The 25,941-nt window shown below is 33.9% G+C and overlaps 1 protein-coding gene across 7 annotated transcripts in view; it reads right to left on the bottom strand.

Annotated features, from left to right (window-relative positions):
- Positions 1 to 25,941, bottom strand: part of mtgo (miles to go) — a 67,745-nt gene that overhangs the window by 4,845 nt on the left and 36,959 nt on the right. For 6 of the 7 annotated variants that reach the window (XM_088188835.1, XM_088188836.1, XM_088188839.1 and 3 more), the window contains 2 exons: positions 1,582 to 1,810; positions 880 to 1,082 (listed from right to left, as the gene is read on the bottom strand). In XM_088188835.1, the coding sequence (XP_088044961.1) occupies positions 880 to 1,082; positions 1,582 to 1,810 (432 nt within the window). Of the gene's footprint in view, positions 1 to 879; positions 1,083 to 1,581; positions 1,811 to 1,875; positions 2,032 to 25,941 lie in introns of those variants that run through there. The other variant, XM_088188841.1, reaches the window with a different exon arrangement.

The following is a 25,941-nucleotide window of genomic DNA, read 5'->3' as shown; positions in this document are numbered from 1 at the left end:
GTCTCTATATACCTATTTTTAATGACACTCGTCAAATTGATGGATTTATACCCGTAAACCTAGTGTTAAATATTATGCAATTTATAAAAAAAATATAAAGGTTAATCCAATTTGAATTTCGTATGTTGGCAGCACTGTAAATCAGACAGCTGTCAATAATCATACATGTTCAAAGTGCAACAACACATTTACTAAGAGGTTTATTGCTCGCCTATTTTTCGCTGTCTCAGCCAATAATTGGCTAAATAGAAATACAAAGGCGAGCACTAAGCCTCCCTCAGCGCCAAAATCAATAATTAGAAGAAATAAATAATTGCACTATAAATTTAATAGTTTCAACTATAAATTTGACACTTTGCACTATATATGTAATACTTTGCACTATAACGGCGTGCAGTCCAAGAACGTCATTTCTGATTTTTCCAAGAGGGGGAGGGGGAATATAAAATTCATAGTATTTCATTAAATGACATGCGCTTTTCTGGTAATACATGCTGACCCAATTCGAGTTTTCTACGTTGGCAGCACTGTAAATCAGACATCTGTCAATAATCACGCATGTTCAAAGTGTCAAATGTTAATTTGCAACAACACATTTCCGAAATGGATCGCTAAACCACAAATAACAATTCTGTAAGAACTGTGTATCAATTTTATCGTACTACTGAGCGAACAATTCGCAACGTAGTGAAAAAATTTAAAGAGACTTTTTTTATAAGTAAAGAGTCTCGCTGGCGGTGCTTGAACTCACAACCTCAGAGTTATTAATCTGAGATGTTACAGACTGCGCTATCCCATCTTTCAATAAAAAAAATCTGAAGATTTTTTTTAAAAATTGAATCGCCCATTGTGATCGATCAACTATGATTAATTAACTACCTGTGGCGTTTGCAGCGACGATAGATATTCTAATAAAGGATGAGACTCTTCCTCGTCTCCATGCACCGATGTTGCTGCCGATGAGCTGCCTTCCCCTTCGGAAGATGTGCCTCCAACGACCGAACCGGGACCTTTGGCTCTCACTCCATTCGTAAACTCTTTCCTAGGTGAAGGCGAAGGCGTGCTGTGAGTAGAATTGATTCCTGAAACAAAGCATATCGTTGAAACATACAGATAATGTCTTTAAACACTCAAGAACAATGATATGATCAATTATATTTATCTGATATGATCAATTATATTTTCTGCAAATTCCGAAGTTGAATTTTTAATTGAACTGAGTTATAATTGCGTTATATTAAATAGAAAAAGTCAAATATTTGGTATCAAAATGCATTCAAAAAATTATTATTAATTATAATGATATTTATTATTGTGATGATAGATACATTTTTTTTGCTTGCATAAGCAATTTATTATTGTATTCGTTTTTATAATATATACGACTAAATGTGACGCAAAGCTATTCGCAAAAAACAATGATGCCTATTAAAAAAAAATAGTACAACTGAAATCATAGTGTTATTTTATCTATGCAACAAAAAAGTGTTGTAGTGTTTATTTATGTCCTTGATGAATATTTCAGAAGAGAACTGCTGATATTCAGATACGATAGAGACACGGCCAAAAAAAAATACATACCTAAACCATCGTTCCGATTGAATCTCTGCTCTATTTTTTTTCGAAGTTTGACAAACTGCCGGTGAGCTCTCTCGTCTTTGTGATAAGACTGGGGCGGAGAGTGCGGCATGCGGTGAGACGGATGCTGCGGCGGAGGCTGCATCTGGGGCCCGTGGGGGTGGAAATGCGGCGGAGGGTAGCCGGGCGGAGGGAAGTACTGCTGTGGCCCGTTGCCCCCGTTGGCGGGCGCCTGAAAAAAACAAAACACACAGGTGAGCAAGCTGACAATCTGGGGTGATAAATGTCACATCTCACTTCCTCGTCATCGTCATCTTCGGGGAGGTGGCGGTTTCGTTTGCGGCGGTTAGGCATGATACTACAACGTAGCGTCGACGTGTCGCGATTGCAATGTACGTGTACCTGCACCTTTATCGCGCGCTGTAATTTTATCGCGCAGGGGTCGCGAACATTTTGCATCCGATTGCGCAACTACGTCGGCGAATATCGATTTGATTTACGTGGAAACGTGGTAAATACGTTTTATCGTTAAATACGCAGAATATGACCACCGGTCACCTTTTGCACATATAAATAAAATGTTAACTTTCTCTTATGAATCTCGGTGGTTTTGGGGTAGAAAATCTAAGATGACTTATGATAGATAAACATAAAAAAAAGCTGTAAAATTACTCGCTACTTCAATGAATAGATTTTCTTTTAAATTTGTCAAAAAAAATGCATGTTATTTAATTAAATAGTATGAATCTTGAAATATAAATATTAAAAAAAGCTAAAATGAAGTTCCTGATTCTAAATCAGAAATTTCTAAATCAATCCCGTAAATATTTTTTTAAATATGTCATTTCAGTGAAATCATATCGAAATATATATTTACAGATAGTATATATTTTTACTAGTGAAAATATAATTTATCTGACTTTTCCATATGTAGTACTTATCATTATTTATTTATACGCGATATACAAATGTATTTTTCAGTCAAGTCATATTTTCACTAGTGAAGTCCAAATACATTTTCACCAGTATATATATATTTATATTAGCGAAAATGTAATTTAACTGATAGGCACTAATAAGCTGCTCTAAAATGTCTATGAAACTCAATTTCACAGTTGCGAAACGTCCCTAAACCAAACTTAACCTAATGAAGATCTAAGACTATAATGACTTAAATTATTAGTACATAATACCACTTAAACCAACTAATCTCACAGGGAAAAATAAGCAGATAAAGAAGTACAGAGTATAGTTTGACTGCACTTCGATATTACACTATGTTTTAAAAATATGATAACTATCCTTACCAATATTAATATGGACTTCTCATATAAGAGAGTTAGTCAAAATATATTCAAACCGAATTTTGGTCAATATGAGGGCGCAAAAACAATTATCACTTCTCGCACTCCTACTGGTCTAAATTTGGTTTAGATATTCTACATTAAATTTGTAATATTATTATAAAAAGTCGTAAGATGAGCGCTAGATAACTGAGCGTTTCCACTGCGACAGCGACGGCACGATTTTATTGCTTTTGGCGTGGATTCTAAACAGGGACTTCCTTAAATGTAGCCAGAAAAATGCATACAATTGTATATTCAAACCGAATTTACAACCGTATATTCAAGCTGAATTGACGTCCCAGATTCTAAACCAGAAATTAGTAGATTATCCTTCAAAGAAAATCGAATAAAAGTCTCGAACCTATCCCGAAAATATTTTTTTAAATATGTCATTTCAGTGAAATAATATAGGAATTCATTTTCACCGGTAGATACATATTTTTACCAGTGAAAATATAATTTATCTGGCATGTGCTAGTAAAATTATGTGATTTAAACTTTTCCATACATGGTAATTACATACCTAATATTTATTTACATGCGATGTGTATTTTATATTTTTAGTAGTGAAGTCCAAATACATTTTCACCAGTAATGTGCAAAAGTTTTGGATCACGTGGTTTAGTAACATTATTTGAATAATAAAATCACTGCATCGCGGGTTTTTAATACCAAACGATTTTTTTCTTGTTGTCGAACAATCAACATATTTGTATAAAACATAAGAGCAGTAATTTTCGAGTTTTTTATGGGACTATCTTCGAAACTACACAAAAAAAATGCATTTTACGACCGGTCGACCTCAAACTTTTAATTGCTTATTATTAAAAAATAAAAATTCTCTGTGAGAATAAATAATTTGTGTTTGTATCCTCGTCTATTCAACAACTTGTGGAGAGCTAAATATAATTCATTAATCGCTTAACTTATAGAAAATAAAAGTATTTTGACAAAAAAAAATTTTTTATATACTTTTATTTATGTTTTTTGTGTATTTTTATATAAAAAAATGGAAGAACATAAATATTCTAAAGATGCCAAATAATATCTGATCATAAAGATGGATTAAGTCATCCACAGATCCTAAAAAAGGTCAAAGTTTCAAGACACGCAGTGCAACACATTATCAAAAAGTGAAAAATATATCAAAAAAGACAAAAATTAGAGTAATAGGACAAAAAAGATTGACAACAAAAAAATAAATAGTGCCCTTTTTGCATTGCGAAACACGTTTTTTCATATTATTTATCGTACCATCGACATAAAAACTAATGACAAAAAAATACTTTGTAACTGCCGTTATTTCAGAAATTACTCATATTTTCGAATTAAAATAATGCTACTGTTGGTTTTTTCAATAGCTGTATTCTTTTTTTAATCTCTTATAAATCATCAATTATTTCTATCTAAAATAATTTAACATGGAAATATATTTTTGAGCATACATATAGTATTTTCGGTAGCATATAATTAAAATTAAACTTCGTAATTCTTGATCATGTGTTTAAAATCAAATATAAACCCATTACCATCAATTTGATTTTATCAGTTTTATTTTTATTTTTTTGTTAAGCAATCTGATACATAAAATACAGCATCATTTACAATGCAACAATATGGTTGATTATATCAATCCAATCATAATCTAGATCTAGATCATTATGCTGCACAAAGTTCAAAACATAATTTTCATAAAAAAAATCCACTTTTGAAATCGTGCCAGAAAGCTAAATAAATTGTTATGTTTCGCAACAACTCACTATTGATACAATTGTTTCCGAAAGACGGAAAACATCGCTGTTTGCACATGTGCATCCGATATAACGTGGCAGTGTCTAAAATTGAAACGAAGTACGTACACGTAGGGTCATCATACCGGAGCGTTTAACCCTTCGACGAGCCAACTAAAACGCTATTCCGGTTAAACTAGCCAGAATAAACATCGACGAGTCTATAAATATCGCATTGATCAGGACCTATTTATAGCGCGCAAGGTTTCCAATTAGGGATTTATTTTTATCGGTGCTGTGGAGTCCGAATGTTCTATTCTGAGATAGACCATAAAAATGTTACCCGAAAATTACTGCATTATGCCTAAGAAAAGAGTGAAGGGACAGCGCGCACTTACACACATTCAGCAACGACTAGTAGAGTAATGGTAAAAAAATGTATTAATTATTTTTAACCCGAATTTGAGCAACATATGATTTTTCACACCGTTCGTTACATAGTTATTTATCTCCTAAGTATATATGTATCTACACATACAACAAAAAATAAGTAAAATAGCTTGGAATTCGCACAATCAACTATAATTATTATTAGACGTTGAGATACTGTCTTTTCATTCTGATAATTGTAAAAAAACAATTACTTGTTTTCAAATTTACGCAATTCCGAAAGAGATAATATTGATAAGAATAATGAATTATTACTTTCAACGTATATTTATCGTTTCATTTATAAATTAGCATCCCTGACTTTGGATACCATTTTTTATGAAGCGCCATTTAAATTGTAATAAACTAGGGTTCTCAGTCGAAATTTGAACTATATGAATATTCGAATAATTGATCAAAAATTCATAAAACATTAATTTATACGATCTCGAATTAAATTTGAAAAAAAATTGTATACTTGAGTAACATAGGCAGTCGTTTTTTCTTTCAATTTACCCAAGTGACTAGTGCCGCTCCTAAATTCATGGTCTTATGCGCCTTTATTTTGTTTCGAAATAAGAGACGATGAGACTTTTTCTCCCTAAAAAATGCTTTTACGCCTTTGAAAAACATTTGTGAATTAAATGTTTATCGGCCGTAACTACTATGATCGAAATTCGCAGAATTCGATCGTTGAACGCAACAAAATGTTGGAAAGTCCCACCCTTTATAGCTTATCTCAAAAATAGGTGTGCGTTGCAAATTTTTGTGAAGTTTGTGTTACGTTTTTGTGTGTCTACTATGACTGAAATTCGCAGAATTCATTCTGTTTGTTGTTTCAAGACGCAAAGATTTTATTTCAATCAGTATAAGCAAACCTGCACAAAACAAACACCGATATTGATCCGATCTTTAGCAATTGTAGCAATTTATTGTATATACAATTGAGCAATTGTATATACAATAAATTCGATACAATTATGTATTTAAAATGTTTTATCATTTTTTCTGAATTAATTCAATCGCAGCTGATCTTAATTCTGATGATTTGAAATGCTAAAAAGATTCCCTGATAAAAATATGTATGTAATAATATTTATTGATGCCTTCACAGCATTGTGTTATGGATAATTTATTAAATTAAAAAAGTTTACCGATTATTAAAGTAATTATTGATTAATTTAAATAATTGTTATTAAGCAATAAATTTTTAATTAAATAATATTTTACATGCAATTAATTTATTTTTGCACTAATTAATTAAATCGGTAAAAATCGAGAAAAAATTATATATCCGAATACTTTATGTATTCAAATAGTTGAAAATTACGAATAGTTGAGCCTGCGTTTCGGTAGTTTGTTAGTAGATTTGATAAAATCAAAAAAATTGTTCTTGCAAAAGAAGAGGTAGATCTTCTAACAACGATTTGTTAGAAAATCTGTTTCTTCGTTTAAGAATATCAAATAAATTTAATCAGATCTTATAACAAATCATTCTTAGATCTACGCAACAAAAAAAAACCATGGTTCACATAAACCGAAATCGCATCGATAACCCTAAAAAAGAGTCGCGTTCCTGTACTTATTTTTATTAAAACTACTTATCCCTCGATTCACGCAATTAAGAAAAAACACAAAAAAACAACAATACTCCATATAAAACACATCAAAATTAATAAAATCGTGCCATCGTAATGAGAACGCTACACCGTTCACACTACGACGAAAACATACGATTTTTATGAAGTACAAGTAAATAGAAGAGCGCAAAAAACAGTCATAATTTCTCAGAAGTTAAAAATTCACGTCAAAAGCAATAAAATTGTATTGCTTTTGACGTGAATTTTTGACTGACGTGAAATATTTTTTGTATTGAAATAATACAATATTGGGGGTAACCAGTTAGGTCACGATGGTCTTACTTTAATTTAAATTAATATACCAAAATTTCATTGATCACCCATTGCTGCTTATTACAAATAGTTATTCACACATTTATGCATGTATGCTTTATTGAATTCTAGATATTCCAAACAATAAACATAACTTGATAAAGAAAGATTACATCAGATGTACTTTAACCTGAGGATCAAGTTATTAAAACAGCTACAAATAAAACATTCTTCATAAAAAACAAGATTAAATCATGTTTTCGATCAATTTGAAGATAAAGGTATTAACGATGCTAAAATTAATTCACTCAGTCGACAAATTAGAAAACACGCCTCTAAAAAAGGGACACTAAGAACATCAATTAATTAACTCAATTCGAGAAAAGACTGTCACCGATCTGCTACTTGCCACCACTTTAACTAAATTAACAAACCAACGAGAAATAATGTCGAAAATGACGCGTTTAATTTTCCAAATAACCCGACGCGACGCCATAAAGTAATTCTGAAGAAGGATACAAAGTTGCCGATGCGATCCAGAAGCAAATATCGGTGCATTGCTGCGTCGAGAGAATGAAGACTCATAAATGAGTGCACCAATCACGAAGCATCAGTGCAGTGCCGTGTTGACATTGAGTCACTCTGTCATCTTATGAGATCACATCACATCGTATGGTGTTTAGAGAACAACTGGGATTAGCGCCCTTTGACCCTCCGTTGTCCGATAAGCAGTATCTTTATTATAAAGTTTATACTTGTTTTATTGCATATTTGACATCATTGTTCGACGATTACAACTAAAGCAAAATGAAGATAAATGCCAAACAAATCGTTAAAACCGTTGTTATTTATGATGTTTGTGACTTTTAAATTATCATTTATTATCATAGTCGAAAGTCCTCTTTACGTTTATTGTGACGTTAAAGATCAAGAACCCGAGAAGAAACAACAATAGATACTTAACAAAAGAAATTATTGATGACCTCATTTTAAATAGAAATGATTAGAATATGAGTCGTATGAGTAAATAAATGTCAATAGAAAGGACAACAACTGTAGTTTGTAATAGTAAAAGTAATTCTAAATTTCTTTCCCGTTCTTTTCACATACAAAATGTTCATCAGTTCATCTACCATACTTATTTCTAGACACTGAATGCTTCTATCAGTGACGATGGAGTTTTAAGATGCAGTTGTCATATTGCGAAAGCTATTTAATTTAATTCTTGGTTTTATCAATACTCGCATATGGTTTAGAATCCTGAACTAATTACGGTTAAGAAAATAATAATAATAGAATAGAACCATTTGAAATTTGATTCTGGAAAAGGAAGAACCATGTAATAAATCAAATTGTCACGCTAACGTACGTGACGATCGGAGATTTGGACGCATTATATTTATTTAAATTAAATTAAGACTATATAGAGCAAGGGTGTCGAGAGCACTTTTAACATAAAAAATAGTCGTTTTAGCAAGACTTGCCACACATCGTGTGCAACATTAAATGTTGCTTGAAAAGTTCCCAGGTTGCATTATTTCACGTTTTGGCCGTCGAGATCATGCGATTTAGCGCCGATGAATTTTTTTCTGTGGTTACTTACGCTAAGGATCGTGTCTACGCCGACAAACCCGAAACGTTTGAGTACATAAAAACCAACATCCGCCAAGTTATAGCCGGGATACCGCCCGAAATGTGCGAAAAAGTCATCAAAAATTACAATTATTAAAAAAACAAAAATATTATTAAATTTGTGTTTTTTAAAATAAAATAAAAATACGAAGAAGAACCTTTGTTTTCAATATATTGAAGTTGTGCTACTGGTTATTTTTGGGAGTTTTTACTCTGCGAGAAGTACTAGTACAAATAATCAATACAAACTTCCATGACGTCGTGTATACAGATTTTAAGAAAGCCTCTGACAAAGTTTGTCATAGATTATTATTAAAAAAATTGTCGAACCTCGGTTGCTCGGATAATTTAACTCGGTTATTCTCGAGTTATTTAAGCAATCGTACAGTTTGAAACATATGGTGGACGATTGTCAAAAGAATATTTTACACCTTCGGGGGTTCCTCAAGGATCCAATCTGGGACCTCTGCTTTTTGTGTTATTTATTAATGACATAAATACAGCAATTAAAAATTCAAGTTTTCTTCTGTACGCAGATGATTTAAAATTACAAAAATGCATTCGGTCTGTTGTGGACTCCTTCTCTCTACAAAGTGATTTAGACTCTCTGTGGAGATAGGCTTCCATTAAGCGTCTGCCCTTTAGTGTAGGAAAGTGCCATACTGTGTCATTTTCTCGATCCCGTTCGCCATCAGCTTATTTCTACCATCTCGGTGGTAACATTTTGACTAGAGAAACTTCCACTAAAGGTCTCGGAATCACTTTCGAGAGCAAATGGAGGTTCTCTCTACACATACACGACGTCTGTGATAAATCTTCCAAGATGCTCGGCTTTGTTATGAGGAATGCCTTTCACTTTGACGATCCGTCAGTTATTCACATCCTCTATGAAACCTTAGTTCGTAGCATTCTTGAATCGGGATCTATAATTTGGAATCCCCGAATAGCCAAATATTCCCTTTTAGTCGAAAAAATTCAAAAAAGGTATTTAAGATACCTTTACAAAAGGACATTTGGTTATTATCCGTACTTATATCCCAGCGCCTTTCTTTTAGGGGCGTTGGGATATGATTCGCTGAGTTCTCGCAGAAAGCTGTATGTCGCTAAGCATTTTTTCAAATTACTAAAAGGTGCTGTTGACAATCCAGCTATTCTCGAGGAATTCCAGTTTTGAGTTCTGGAACATTTTCGAGAATCACGATCGCGACCTCTTTTGATGGCCGTTAGGGCTAGGACATCCGCACTTGCCGACTCGCCTATAGCTGTGGCCATCCGGCTCCTAAATACGCTGGCGTTACATATTGACTTATTTAATGTTAGCTACGAGGATCTGATCCAGTTTGTATCATTTAATTTTGATATTTTATAATTTTTTGTTATGTTTAAATATTGTTATATTTATGTATATTTACGTTTTTTGTGTTTTATAAATTTAAAATTTGTTTTCGACCATCGTGGCACATTGGGGTAACCTGTTAGTCCACAATGGTCTAATTTAATCTGAAAAAAAATAAAAATATCTTTGACAACAGTTTATAATTCAAACATCAATCCACTAGTCAAACACAAATTATAGAATCAAACAACGCCAACGGTGGCGTAGTATATCTCGACAAACGCGGAAATGGAACGATATTCGGTCGAGAGATAATCGACCATTCATACTACTGGTAGGCAGTACACACACTGTCTATCAGCAGAATTGTACAAAATTAAAGTGTGTTCCGGAGTACATCAGCGCCTCGCGACAGATGGCGCTGGGCGTATGAATAACCAGTTCAATGTTCTGTTGATAATATGCTGTATTTACCAGATTACCGACCAGACGTAACGCACACGCTAGATTCTCTAATTAAAACTACACGACTGCGGTTTTAACAGTTAACGCCGCAGTATTCCTAGGGGCGATCTGTAGTTATGCGATACCTTCGGAAGTTAGGTGCCGCATATAAAACTCGGCCAACTATCGACTTCGCCTTATCAGACAGCTATGTGCGTGTATGCGATAATTGTGTATTGTGTCGAAACGTTCGTATCCACTCGTAGCCGGCGAAAAGTCTGCATCCGTACAATGTTGCCGATAACCCGTTAACCCTGTTGCGTAAAAAAGAGCGTGTTTTAACAATTGGTTATCTAACAGCCGTCTTTTTTTAACCGTTTTAAGTTAAATTGCAACGTGTCCGATCAAAAAATTGGCTAACTCTTCGATCAAATTTCAATTTGGACTAAACGGTCGACCGATTGTGACACTTGGCTGCACTCGGTGCCTAGAATGCCTAGAAAAATTTCACACATCTCTCAAAAGCGGGGGATACGTCCATTCGAAATGTAACAATTGACACCACAAAGCCGATACGCTCTCGAATCGGACGACCGGAAAGAAAATTTCGCACAGTCACTAACAAACGTCGATGATGGGAATCAAACATGTTTGGAGATTGAAAACAAAATCGAGACGCTCTGGTCACCTGAGTCGAATTGCGATAAGACCAAGTATCAAATTCTTTATACTGCCTTTCGAGGAAGCTCAAATGAGTGGGACAGAAATTACGTTATTGTTTAGCTCCGCCTCCGATCCATCCCCTAAGTGAAAGCTCAATTTCAATGGTGGCCGTCCAATAATTACAAAGGATTCTAGACCATGGGTATTTTTTCTAGATGTGTTATTTGAAGCGGTTCTGTGCTTATTGCGCACAGCGAAAATAATGTCGAATTATATCACAGATCTCAATATGATTTTAAATTAAAAACATCATCTTTAAAAAATATTATACAATTATATTAGTAATTTACATTGGTATGATACATTTACATTTCTTTATTTTACACAACGTTTTATTTAAAAATAAAAAGATTATAAAGTTGGAATTAAAAATAAAAAATATTTGATAATCAAACAATCATCTATATTCAGAATTTTCGCTGTGTGGAATTTCCGTTTGCGCAATAATCCGATTAAAGCTTATGAAAAAAGGGTTTAAATAGTTATTATTCTGTTGTAATTAATAATAATTCATTGCTTTCAAAGTCTATTGTTTAATTTTTGGGTGTTCCGAAATACCGTTTTCACTAATGTTTTGTTTAGCCAAAATCGTATTTTTTAATAGATAGATAATATGCAAATGCTATCGAAACCAGCCACTCTTTCTTTTCAATAATTCATCCAAAGAATTTGAGCTTTTCTATTGACCCATGGTATTTTTGTATGTTCAAGACATTCTTCTCACAACGTCTGCTTTTTATTATCTTTAATGGTTCATTTCAATAGAATATATCAATAACAAAGTCTACCAAAATAGGCATCAACCTGTGTTCTGAAGAACCCTCGAATTGTAAAGAATGTAATAAATTTTATTTCATATGACTCGTCGATGCGACTCGAGGAAATCATTTCGCAACATAAGTTGTAGAAATTTTGTGAAAATTAAAATTGGATAATATTTACATTCTTATGCGAGAAATATTTATTTTCACATTTTTTTACTAAAGTGAGTCGGTTGCATTATTTGACAACCATACCAGAGAAACATGCTCAAGGGTACTACGCAACAGATGATTATATAATGCACACAGTGCTCTAACTCCTTAATTGATGAGCGTATTGCAAGACAAATCTTTAGGACTCATTGCATATGTTTTTTATATACTGATGCATACCCAAATTAGTACAGTGACGTCATTTCAGCTTTTCCAGAGGGGGGAAAGTAGGCTTTAAAAAATACACAATTCACTGTAGCATTTAAATGTTAATATTACTAAATATGAAAAAGTTGAATTTTACTAGCACCTGCCAGATAAATTATATTTTCACTGTTAAAAATATATATATATATATATATGTATATTTACCGGTGAAAATGTATTCTGATACGATTTCACTTGAATGACATATTTAAAAAAATATTTTCGGAAGCTTTGATAACCCATAATTTCTGGTTTAAAATCGCGGAATTCGTTCGTTAAGAATCTATTTTAAATATTATATTAAAATAAAAACTTGAGTTAATATTTGGATTGAAGGATTATTTGTAAGATATTCGTTAATAATATGAAATTTGAAAAAATCTTTGTATGAAACAATTCGTATAATTGAACATCACAGGTGGTCGATTTTTCACTCAATGTAACCAAGTGACTAGTGCCGCTCTAAAATGCATGATTCTTTATGCGCCTTTTTTTTTAAATACTAGACAACGGGATGCTTCTTCTCAACAAAAAAATGCTTTAAAGCATTTGTGAATGTTTTTCGAATGTTCTACTATGACGTAAATTCGTAGAATTTATTCGTTAGACGAAGCAAAGAGTTGGAAAGGCCCATCCTTTACAAACAGACGTTTTAGTTTGTCTATATTTTGATCAAAGTATGTTCGAAACCGAATTTTGTTCAATAGGAGGGCAAAAAACAATTCACTTCTCAGTAGTCAGATGGGTCCATTTGCTGTTCAAACCCAAACGTAATCTAATTTTATTTTTTTTAGATTAAATTAAGACCATCGTGGCCTAACAGGTTACCCCAATGCGCCACGATGGTCGAAAACAAATTTTAAATTTATAAAACATAAAAAACCTAAATATAACAATATTTAAACATATAATAAAATATGAAAATTAAATGATACAAACTGGATCAGATCCTCGTAGCTAACATTAAATAAGTCAATATGTAACGCCAGCGTATTTAGGAGCCGGATGGCCACAGCTATAGGCGAGTCGGCAAGTGCGGATGTCCTAGCCCTAACGGCCATCAAAAGAGGTCGCGATCGTGATTCTCGAAAATGTTCCAGAACTCAAAACTGGAATTCCTCGAGAATAGCTGGATTGTCAACAGCACCTTTTAGTAATTTGAAAAAATGCTTAGCGACATACAGCTTTCTGCGAGAACTCAGCGAATCATATCCCAACGCTCCTAAAAGAAAGGCGCTGGGATATAAGTACGGATAATAACCAAATGTCCTTTTGTAAAGGTATCTTAAATACCTTTTTTGAATTTTTTCCACTAAAAGGGAATATTTGGCTATTTGGGGAATCCAAATTATAGATCCCGATAATGAAAGTTTAAGACTAATTATAGTTTTAGAACTTTCATTAGGTCAAACTAAGCGAACTCAACTCTCAAGGGAAAATAATAGAAAAAAGAAGTACAAGAGTGTTTATCAAAGTATATTTAAACCATTTATAATATAAGAGTGCTGGTTAAAGTGAATTTAAATCGAATTTTAGTCAATAGGAGGGCGCAAAAACAATTATCACTTCTCAGAAGTCAAAAATTCACGTCAAAAGCAATAAAATTGTGACGGCGACGATTTCGATATCGAGAACACCATCGATTCGATCAAACGAATGATATAAAAATGAATTTTACAAGTGTGCAATTGTAGGAACGAGTTCACACTAATATAAAAATACATAGATTTTAAAAATAAGAGATTAAAAACAGTATGTGAATCAAATAACAGTATACGACTCTGTATTACAAGACAAGAAGAAGAAATGTAAAAGTTTAAAATCTATGGTAGCATTTGGTGTCAGTTATTTGCAACAATGCACAAGCAATGCGATGGATTGAGTCAAATAGAAAACTATCTGACTACATATAATACCTACATGACAAGGATAACACAACGTAGTACAAGAAGAAAGTTAAGACTTTCTACAATTATTGAACACTGAATTAAAAATGGGGTTAAATGCAAATTTAACAGAAATGATTATGGTGTACGGGTATGATACATGTATTTACTTAAAACAATTATGTATATATATTTTTTATCAAGAAACAAAATAACATTAGAGAATCTTGACTACCTTGTGGTGGAACATAATGAATTTTGATACAAAAACAATTTGTTAAAAATATCATAAATCAACAGACCATAAATAAATCGGCAGAGGTGAACGCGAGGGTGCTATTATAACTATTTTAATTTTATTGAATGAGTATGAAAATTTAAACTAATGTGCAATTATTACACAACAATTATTCAATACAATCAATTTAACCATGTTTGGCGAATCCATTATATAATACAATACAAAAGCAACCTCAGAACACCCAATACGAAATCTATTTCGAACACCAGCGTCATAGGTTATTTTTATATCCACATAAACCAATATTAATTCATTACATATACAATTTTTGCACGTTGAACCCGATGATGATTAATCAACGGGAAACGTCATCTAGGCGTCGTTAATCGAACGGTATTGCGATGAATCAACCGATGACAATGACTCGATCGAGTTACTCTAGGTTAGGCTCTACTAGGTCACTTGCACACTTTTCCTTCTCTTTGTTGGATACGTAGTCAAATGTGATAATCGCGGATCCCTGGTGCCAAGCACCGAGGATATTATGTCATCGCTCTAATATCAATATTCATCACAGTCTGCCACATTTCAGCGGATTTCACCCGACCGACGTCAGCAATTTTCCGAATGCGTCACGCTCAAATTTCCATTGAACATTATATTATTTTGTATATTATATTATTATGGTGTGCGAACCTCGGCACCATGGCGACACACAAAGCGATTACATAGATATAATCATAATAATAATACTCCAGCGTCATTTCCGCAGGTCAACGAATCCGGACTGTGCATAATGCGTTCTAGAGCAAAAGCTGAAAAACTTCTGAAAAAGTTTCGGAAAAAAACTTCCTCATAAACAAATCTATCAAACAAAAAAATTGTCCTGCATATGATATCAATATTTAATCACTACATTTTATGCAACGTTCATAATAATATGACCTAATAGATAAACACAAATGAGTGACAATAATAGGATGTACATATATGCGGAATATGTAATGTTGTAATAGGCCAAAGGTTATCTTATAATCAAGAGATGTGCACATTTACAGACATCAATGAACAATAGTCATAAATTAAATAGACACTAAAAATCGCTGTTAACTTTGACCTTTTGAACCACAAGATGACATCTGGTCCTGTCTCTGGCTATGTCATATATAAATACGTTAACGTAAAAACTTATTTAATTAAAAATGCATTAATATTTTTAAGTTTTTTTAGAGAAGCAATTTTAGATACCAGGGCAAGTAAAATATGCATCTAGTGTTCTATTTACAGTAAAAATAAATTCCATACCCAGAAAGCCACTAAAATCACTGTTAGTTTTAATTTAAATGTAGGTGTAATGAACACGCACAATACAATAAACGAACCTTTTAATTTACACATGATTAAATCAAAATATCATATTTAAATTACTTGAATACAGAGCAATCCATGCTTACACAGGCATGCAAAAAACTTTTTGAAAATTGTTTTTTAGTGACAAAAATTTTACAAAAAAATTACACAAAAGTAATTTTAAGATATTTGTGTTTTATTATTGACACTTAATATATACCAGAAATACACAAATATAAAAACTAAATTCATTAAGAATAAAAAATATTTTTCCACTTTTCTTTTTGTAAACTTGCTGGGGATCCTTTTTAACATCCAGCAATATTCCGCGATCATGTTTACGTTCCATCTTCCTTGGTATTGCAATATTCAAGAAAGTATATAATACATTTCAGTTTCAAATTTTTTTATAGTATAATTGCCACAAATATATCAAAAACAAGCCAGTGAATTAGCACATTGTCGTTTAAAAAAATATAAATACTCTCAAGTGACACTGTGTAACTAAAAAGTAGTTTCATAAAGCTCGGGCAGTCTAGATACACACTGTAGGTGGACGAAGAGACCGGAGAGACATTGAAATAGAAGGGAAGTGTGAGGAATGGGGAAACAGACAAGCAATTATGCTAGTTTAATATTTTAGATTATGATTTGTAACTTTCTTTTTAAGTGTTAACACACCTAAAATAAGTATTTAATATACCATAAATATGTATGTATTGAACATAAAAACCGTTTCACTGTACTTTCATTCTGCTAAATGTCAAAATCATTATTTACATTCAAGACAACTTTTACATCGCGGGCCTGTTATTTTTATTTTATAAAGTTATAGTGAAGTAATGCATTAAATTTTAAATATCACTATATTATGTGTTTAATGTTTCAGGTAGAATAAGAAAATTTAATGATTGTTAATAAAATGTACGTAAAAAACAAAACTATCAAAACTGTCATTCTCATAGCTTTATTGCTTTGATATATTTTACTGCTTATTTTTATTATTTTATTTATTTATTTAGCTTAATATAGATACATTTTAACCCTTAAAATATTTTAACTAAACATACATATAATACAAAATATATTAAAAAAATACTTATTTTGAATTAGTATGTTTTAATATTAATTTTAACACTTTTCTATAATTAAAATTCGTTAATTTATTTTACTTATTTTTTATATATAATATTCGGCTTTAGTGACTTTTTCATTTAAATCAATTCAGAGGCTATAAACAATTAGGTGGCACCCAAAAATAGAGTCCTTCCAGAATTTCCGAGTTGTAAATATTCCCTACCAGCAAGATGAACAAGAGAACAAGTTTCAAATTTTGTGGATAATATTTATATTACCTCATGTATAAGTATCTAAGAAACGTTTTCTATAAAAAGTGAATCGGTTGCATTACTTGGAAAACAAACCAGAAAGTATACTGTTCATTGGGTCAAATATACAAATCAAACAGTGCCCTCGAGCATTTGATGCGCGTATCTGTAGTCTGATGAAATCTGTAGTCCTCTTGAAATTGGACATGTATGTGTGATGAAGCACATTGTTATCTATTTTATACTCAAATTTAAGAAATTTTCCTGCTCTAGAATATGTTATGGTAATCTAGGTTATGAAAATATAATATAATCAAAATCAAGTTTAAGTCTGCCTGCACTACACTCTCTGGAAGTTGTCCGAACCGAAGTTACAACTGAAATCAGCCGAGATCTACGACTTGGAGTAAGCGACCACACTGTTTTCATATGCCGTCCGGACGGCGGCTTCTGTCACGTACAGCCCGCATGTTTGCACGTGATCGAAAAATGTGCCAAATAATCGCAATTTTTAAATTGACATTTTATTAAGTTTGTGTGGGCACTCACCAATGCAATATAAGTGAAAACTTTTCGGTCGTAAATATTCAATTTACGCAAAATCTTTGTCGGCTTTTGCAAAATGCCATAAAGCATAAAAATGATACTTCAAAATACGAACACCACATCTGTGACTATCTTAGAATTTGTCGCCATCGATTCTAAATAAGAATTCGTTATGGTGTGACATTTATATAAACCGATCTAGGAAAATACATGAGGATATTCAAAATGACTTTTTTTAACAAAATCAAGTACCACTAATTATTTAATTTTATATGAAAAAAAATATATATACGATATCTGTTAGAAGAATATACTATCAAAAATATAATTAGTCCCTTTTGGTGCTCTAAAATATTCAAAGATGTAAGTAAGAGTCTGTTGAAGTCCCCGATAAGCATGTGGTATTATAACTTGACCACGTGACTACGATGCAGCGCTCGACATGCGTGTTGACCATAGGACACCTACGCGCATACTGAAATTGAACCGAGTTACTCGTTCTATCTCAGTTTGCAAGTCTAGATGACATCTGTTAAAATTGAACTGTCAGAGCAACTAAATAGTATAAAAGTTTCATCTGTGTTTTTCATGACATTGCACGACTGACCTCGTCTGAATTTTACTTTTAAAAATAATGTAACACATTGTAAATTAAATAACTTTATCTCGATTGAGAGTATGTTCATACGTAAATTAAAAATAAAACAAAGGCCTTCGTCGGAGCGCCAAAACGGAAATGTTGAAAAATAAATAAGCAGCTGCATCTCATTAAAAAAAATACGCCAACAATCAAAAACTTCAATACATTTCTCATAGTCGTACGTGCAAATTAAACGTTATCTACAATCGGCAGTACGAATCCATCAACGGCGCCGTCTCTAGAATGCATTCACGCAAATCGCGTTGCATAATTAGACGCTCGCTTTAAACCCATCACTCTCATCGCCACCATCACAGAAAAGCACACAGGCAGAGGACAGACTTTCTCTTACGCCGCATCGTAATTTCCCACCGAGATTAATCTCGAATTTTCCAATTCTGAGAACGCATCTACGCCCAGACTCGTCTAGCTCGGATTAGGCAGGCTCCGTCGAGCGTGTGAATACGAAACCCTAGCACAATACCAGGAAACGTCGGAAAAATGGCAAATCATTCCAATCCTGCACACCATCCTTGTGTCCAGATTCGCACAGCCTTGACGCAAGCGGCGGATGTTGGACTGTTGCAGAGTTTATCAACCGAAAACTGACCGATAAAATAACAATACAAGAACTAGATAGGAACAATGAACTACTAATATATTACGGCTTTCAATATTGGTATCATTACTTGTAAATTGGAGTATGGAATTGTGTCATTTTGACTAGGGTTCTAAATCGAATATTCGGTTATTCGAATTATTCGACCGATTTTCGTAAAATAATCATTTATACTATCACGAGTGAAATTTGAAAACAATTTGTACAGTCGAGCTACGCATGTAGTCGTTTTTTTCAATATACCCAAGTGACTAGTGCTGCTCCAAAAACAGTGTTCTTTATGCGCCTTTATTTTGTTTCAAAATGAGAGACAATGAGACGCTTCTTTTCAACAAAAAATGCTTTTACGCCTTCGAAAAACATGTATAAATAGAATATATATCGGCGGTAGCTACTATGGCCGAAATTTACAGAATTCTTTACACTAATTGATTAAATAAATATACTCAATATTCGAATACTTCATCCATTTTTATTCAATATTTGAATTTGTATGTCTGATATGCCTTTATTTAATATTTCAAGAACGGAGGATATGCATTCGACCGGCTCGCTTAGCATAAAATAGTAATCATGCATAAATAAGATTTATATTAATATTTTTGGAAAGTAGACGCGTTATTTGAATCCAAATTAGACGCTTACTGGTAGCAGCCTAGGGTTAGGAATCGCTGTTTGCGAGAGACGGACACACTGGGAGATACAGAGAGGGCAACGTCATTGAGAACGCGCGGAACCACGCTCAGCCGGCGCGCGTGAGAAAACGAAAGCGAATCGCAGACCCACGGTCGTGCGCCCCTGCTTCTCCTCTAGATCGTTCCACAAAGAGCGCCATGATTACGTCAAAATAAACGCGACCGAACCACTACTTTCATCGACCCATTAAACTTTTGAACCCTTCGACACCAGCTCAATTTAGATTATTTAAAACATTTTATGGGAACCCCACGCAAACGAGAAAATTCTCCATGCTTGGATGAAATAAAATAACACTCGAAAGATCAACGGCATTAGAGTGAGCAACGGTTTACTTTGAATCATTTCAGTAAAATATTATATATAATATCAGTTCACGACAAATCCTTTGGTCATTTGGTTTGGCCAAAGGGAAGAAGGTTTGTAAAAAAATAATGATGGGGAATTTGATGTGAAGTCTTGTGGCACTAATGAACAACACGCAACCAGCGAAGCATATCCTGGAGAGCAGGCCGAAACTATGATGACCGAAATGTGTTGTCACAGGGTTGCAGGTGTAATCAACTCAAGATAAGTTGAGCTCAGAGTAAATTAAAAACCTCTTATACTTTAATCCTAATATATTAGATAACAGCAGCAAGTTTAGATCAAGAGGATTTATACTTCTATCCATGTCTCTGGTATTCCGAAATTAACCTGGTTTGTAGTCGTCCTATATCGATTTTCTATATACACATGTATGTAGTATATAAACGGTTTACCTACCGACTGTGAGTTCAGATTATTCGATTATTACGTAGCTCTCTCAGGTATTGTATATTGTATATTTAATTTCGAGAAGGTTCATAACTGCACTAAGTTCCAATATCGGGATATTGATTCGGTAATAAGCACACGTTCTTAAAATATACAGTGTGCTATTCTGAAAGAACAATGAACAATTTATTTTACCGAGTGAATAGTAAGCATTCTAGCTCAAATTGTGTGCAGGGTGTCACTCCCGAGCAAAAATTATAATTTTTATGAGTAAAGATATCAGTAAATTTTAATTCAGAAATATAATATATTTATTGTTACATAACAGGCGCTACCCCAAAAGCGTAAACAGCAAGAACTACTGAGTAGTGTGTCTTTTTGAATGCCGTAGGAACCGTTTGAATGCCACATACGACGATGACATGAATGCCACTAGAACGCGGATGTCTGCCCCTAGTTTTATGTTTTTTTTTATTATGATTTTTTAAGAATTTTTGAGTACCGTATTTTATTTTATTCCTTATAAGAAACAATAGTTCACACAAAAAATAAATGATTTTATAAATATATTTATGAAATCATTTATGCTTACCAAAAATGATCGAAATATTTGGTATACACCGCTTATTTTCACTTGGCACTAAAAGGGTTAAGGTCAGAATAGCGTAGTCCGTAACCCACTGGACTTCCAGAGGTCGTGGGTTCAGGACCATTACAGACATTTTATTTTTAAAAAATGCGCAATTTTCACTAGTGAACTCCAAATACATTTTCACCAGTAGATATATATTTCTACTAGCGAAAATATGCTGCTCTAAAAAGTATATGAAACTCAATTTGACAGTTGCGAAACGTCCACTTGCTGTTCAAACTAAAACCTAACAAATAAAAGTTCTAAAACTAAAACATATTTTTAGAAATTTCATTAGGTCAAGTCAAAAATATTTATCTTTTTGGAGAAAATAAGCGGAAGAAAAGGTACAGCTAGACGTCGCATCTCGCATATTGCCCCATAGTTCGTCTGCACTTAACGAATTCATCTCTCAGGTGAAAATAAGCGGAAGAAGTACAGACGTCACATCTCGCATATTGCTCCATAGTTCGATATTACACTATGTTTAAAAAATATGATAGTTATCCTTACCGATATTACTACGGACTTCTGAAAGTATTGGTTAAAGTATATTCAAATCAAATTTTGGACAATAGGAGTGCGCAAAAACAATAATCACTTCTCAGAAGGCAAAAATTCACGTCAAACGCAATAAAATCGTGTCGGCCCCGTCGTAGTGGAAACGCTATTATTTATTTACAGTCACTCTGGAAAACACGCCCGCCCGTCCGCGGACAATATACCGTCATGGACGCTCGCACCATAGAGGAATTAAACCCACCATACGAGCACCGCAACACAGAGCAATTAACCTCCACAATACTGTCGCTGCGACACCAACCAAAACTCTAAGGATCTTCCACGGACAACATCCCAGCGCCAGCTTCTCTACCACTGTTAGGAGAAAACATCTCGCCATTCATAGTGTCGCAATATGTAATATAATCCAATAAAATTCTCACTGGTTTCCACCTGCGCCTTATTGGCTGCGAAGTCACACCCCAAACCTTAAAATTTTAACAACAAAATTTAATCACAATAATAACAGAAGTTGACAGGACGATGTTAAAAGCAGAACTAAACCGAAATAATTTAGATAGATAAAGACTCCCTTTGAAAGATGAACTCATGTGAAGTGGTATTCATATGATATGACAGTCACATTTATGAAATGATGAAAAGTTAAAATTATATAATTTTACTAGCACATTTTCACTGATAAAAATATATATATATCTACCGGTGAGAATGTATTCCATTTTGAAATGACATTTTTTTTAAATAATTTTGAGATAGGTTCGAAACTGTTTTTTTTCGATTTTCTTTCTTTGCCATTTTATCTTTTTTCAGGAGGGTGGGGGGCAAAAGTTGTCTGGTTAATGATCGTTTTTTTATGCATGCATTTCTCTGACCAAATTCAACCTTGTTTTATAAGGGTAATTAGGAGCTTTAGAGAACGAGACTAAATAATTGTATAAACTTCGGGAGCATAAATAACTCACTACTAACATACACGCATAAACACTTGAAACGGACAAATATTAAATATTGACTTGATAACGAATAATGGAATGTTGTTGTCAAAGTTTGAGATAATAATTAGTAGTTCGAGTTAATGTGCATGTCTACGTGGTATAAAGTGAATATCTATGCTATTAGTAAAATTTTTACACATTCCAGAGCTCTGCAAAACGTGTATTTTTGGACGCCATGCCATACAAATAACGTAGGGCATTCAACGCACATCGCGCGTAGCCCGAGGCCCAAAAATCTCCCACTACAACCCTGATTACAGCATCCATTCACGCACACCGCGCAGATAACGGCTCCTCTCATCTGAGAGAGACACGTAGCCGCGTCGTTTTTGCGCCGCGCCACGTTTCCGTTTCGCACACGTACCAATAAAAAATGCTCTCTAAACAACAATGACAATATTGTCAACGCGATCGACCATCGCACATAAAAAACAATAAACAATCGTGTTTTTGCGTAACGTCTGTAATGTTAAAAATTCGATCTGTATCGTATCGTATGGCATAACATATCGAATCGACCGCTCGTCAATTGTCCGATTAAATTTTTTGACACGCAGCAAACATGAACGCGCGAAGCGATTCGGTCGGATAAGTATGCATCGGTATATAGGCACGCACACGCACGTATGCGGTCGATTTGTATGTACTACAAAGTATACGCGCGTGTGTGTCTGTACTGTGTAGTTTCATTCACGGGTTCCCGCCTGCCCGACGTCGTTAAATTCAATTAAAGTTGCGTAATTCATACGTGTCAACGGAACGACGACGACGACGCCAATCAACGTGGCGTGTGCGTCGCAACGGGGCACTTAAACGTAGCCCGGAATTTAGTGAGAACGCCTCGTTAAGATAAATATCAACGGCATTCGACAAGAGATTCGTGCAGACGAAACATAAGATTTAAATATTCGACTTTCTAGATTTCAGTATTATGCGTTCGAGTTGATATTATATTTATTATATGTGTCGGGACCACCCGTAATCGTTGCGACGAAAGTACCACCAGCGACCGTTAAATAAACGAAGCAATTCTAAATTATTTTATTTAAATAAACGTGAGAACAAAACTTCTATGGCAATAAATGCATCAGTTTTACGACTATCTGCAAGTACACAGAAACTACCGGCAAATTCAAAACAAAACAGGTCTAAAAGCGCAGTGCGCAGTGTATATATCAGAGTATAAAATTAAAAGCATCCGCCGGGATTGCCTTGACAAAGGACATCACGTGGAATGCAAGATTGCCGCTTTGTGAGTTTCGAAACATGTCCAGACGATATGTGGCAACCAGTTTAAAATCCGATGCAGTATAATAAGGAAACATATTAGGAGCAGATAATCCAATTACATTCCCAATAATTAGTTGAGACAGTGAAAAATAGGCGAGCACTAAACCTCCCTCAGGCTGCCACTTACATTAAAAAACGGATACACAGCGCTCAAATTAATAATTAAGGGAAATATGTAATTGCACTATATTTTGCACTATAAAAATAGTCCCTGAAAGTAATTTCATTTTATTCCAAGGAGGGGGACAAAAATCTGCCAGTCTGTGGTTGTTTTTTTTAATTTCATAGTACTTCATTAAATGACAAGCGTTTTTCTGGTCAAATTCATGGGTGAAAATGCCTGCCCTAGTGAAGTTTAAATACATTTTCACCAGTATATTTATACTAGCGAAAATGTAATTTAACCAAAAGGCGCTAAATTCTGCTCTAAAATGTCTATGAAACTCAATTTGACAGTTGGTTTGAACTGAAAATGGACGTTTCGCAACTATCAACAGATGTAAAGTAGACCGCACGCTTATGTGAAGTATTAAATTTATAATGGAAAATATTTAATCTAAAATGCAATTAATTCACACCAAATAATTAATAATCAGCACAATAAACGAGTGGTACAAGTCACTGACCTGAATTACCTGGGTCGAATCCCATATGAAGCTTAGTGGTTTTTTTTAATTTCTATCGTGCCTGAGAGATTGGAATTAATGATTATTTTATACTTATAATTTCAATCGATCATCACAGATCAGGTTTACCTAGATCTTCCTAATCTCACGGAAGAATATCGTGACGATTAATTGAAATCGAGCTAAGTCGTACATATTAGGTATTAAAAATTTTCTAAACAACAAAAAATAACCGACAACATCGTCAAAACTTAATCCTGAGCTCTCTAAATTGGATAACGAATTCTAAAACAACAATCGACAGACGAAGAAGATCGAAAAAGCAACCGCTTCAGATATGACTGGATAAAAAGCTTCGCGTATTCAAAATTACAAAATTACAAAACTTTGCGTGAACATGACTCAAATAAAACTAAATAACTTGATATTTTATTAATATAAACACTCATTAAACTGTGGAAGGTCTTCATCCAAATGCGCAGACATATGTCCAACGACACTTGCTAAATTAAAAAAAAATGATAATGCAATATAATAGACTCAAACTGAACAGACCACCACAGTTAAACCCTGGTAATATCTAAAGAAAAAAAACAATCCTTTGGGACATAAAGGAATACATAGACAATGTCTAGGTACGCTCATTTATCATGTCATTATTACCCTCGCAATGACCAGAGAATCCAAACCCTTTTGTGCATTATGAATTGCACAAACAATTAGCCATCCGGACAAAAAACACCCCTTTGCACTACCGACCTTCGATAATGCAAACTCTTTCAAGGCATGGATATATTTCGTTGGTCGAATATAAAAGCGCAACAATTGGTTGACTGATCTATGTATTGTTGTGATTCACCGGAGACGTACCGAATCAACGGTACAAAGGGTCTGACTCTGCAGAAACAGAAAGACAGAGACGATCGAGTGATCAGACGAGACAGACTTCAGTTCGGCGAAGAGACCCAAACTCTTCCTGGGGATATCTTTCCTCCACCAGCACTCGCAACAAAAATATACACCTCTCAAATATTTCGCTTTGGTATATGTATTATAACTGAATAATTACCAGCCTTCCGGCGTCTATTTCTGGCTGCAAAGTCGCACCCCTTCGGCTTCAAAACCCGAAAAAAATAGACCAAGACAGTCTAATAAAAACCATTTATCTTCGAACAAACGATAATGCGTAATGAATGACGGCGTTGCTAATTTTTACCGATATCGAATTTACTGTTACGCAGTTTTAGACAATACCAAATAGTCTGGTTCCGCCCCAAATCATCGAGGGCTAGAAGGGACATAAGACTTTCACCCAATTCTCAAGGGTATATAGGCTATAACACACTTCGCTTCCGACTTGGAATAAACGAGAGTTCAGCCGAACTCGCACCAAGCGAAGCTACGCTGAATCGAGAGACACCAAGAAAAGCATCCGCTCACCTGAATCCCAAAAGACAGTGAGAACAGGCACGTATATTTTGATTTTATATAAAAGATTGAACGCGTGCACTGGCAATTTTTGCA

The sequence above is a fragment of the Plectrocnemia conspersa genome, unplaced genomic scaffold (assembly GCF_051122295.1).
Source record: "Plectrocnemia conspersa isolate PC_06_02 unplaced genomic scaffold, ASM5112229v1 ptg000007l, whole genome shotgun sequence".
Classification (NCBI taxonomy): domain Eukaryota; kingdom Metazoa; phylum Arthropoda; class Insecta; order Trichoptera; family Polycentropodidae; genus Plectrocnemia; species Plectrocnemia conspersa.
The sequence above is the reverse complement of the archived record's forward strand: the minus strand, read 5'-3'. Positions and strand labels throughout refer to the sequence as shown.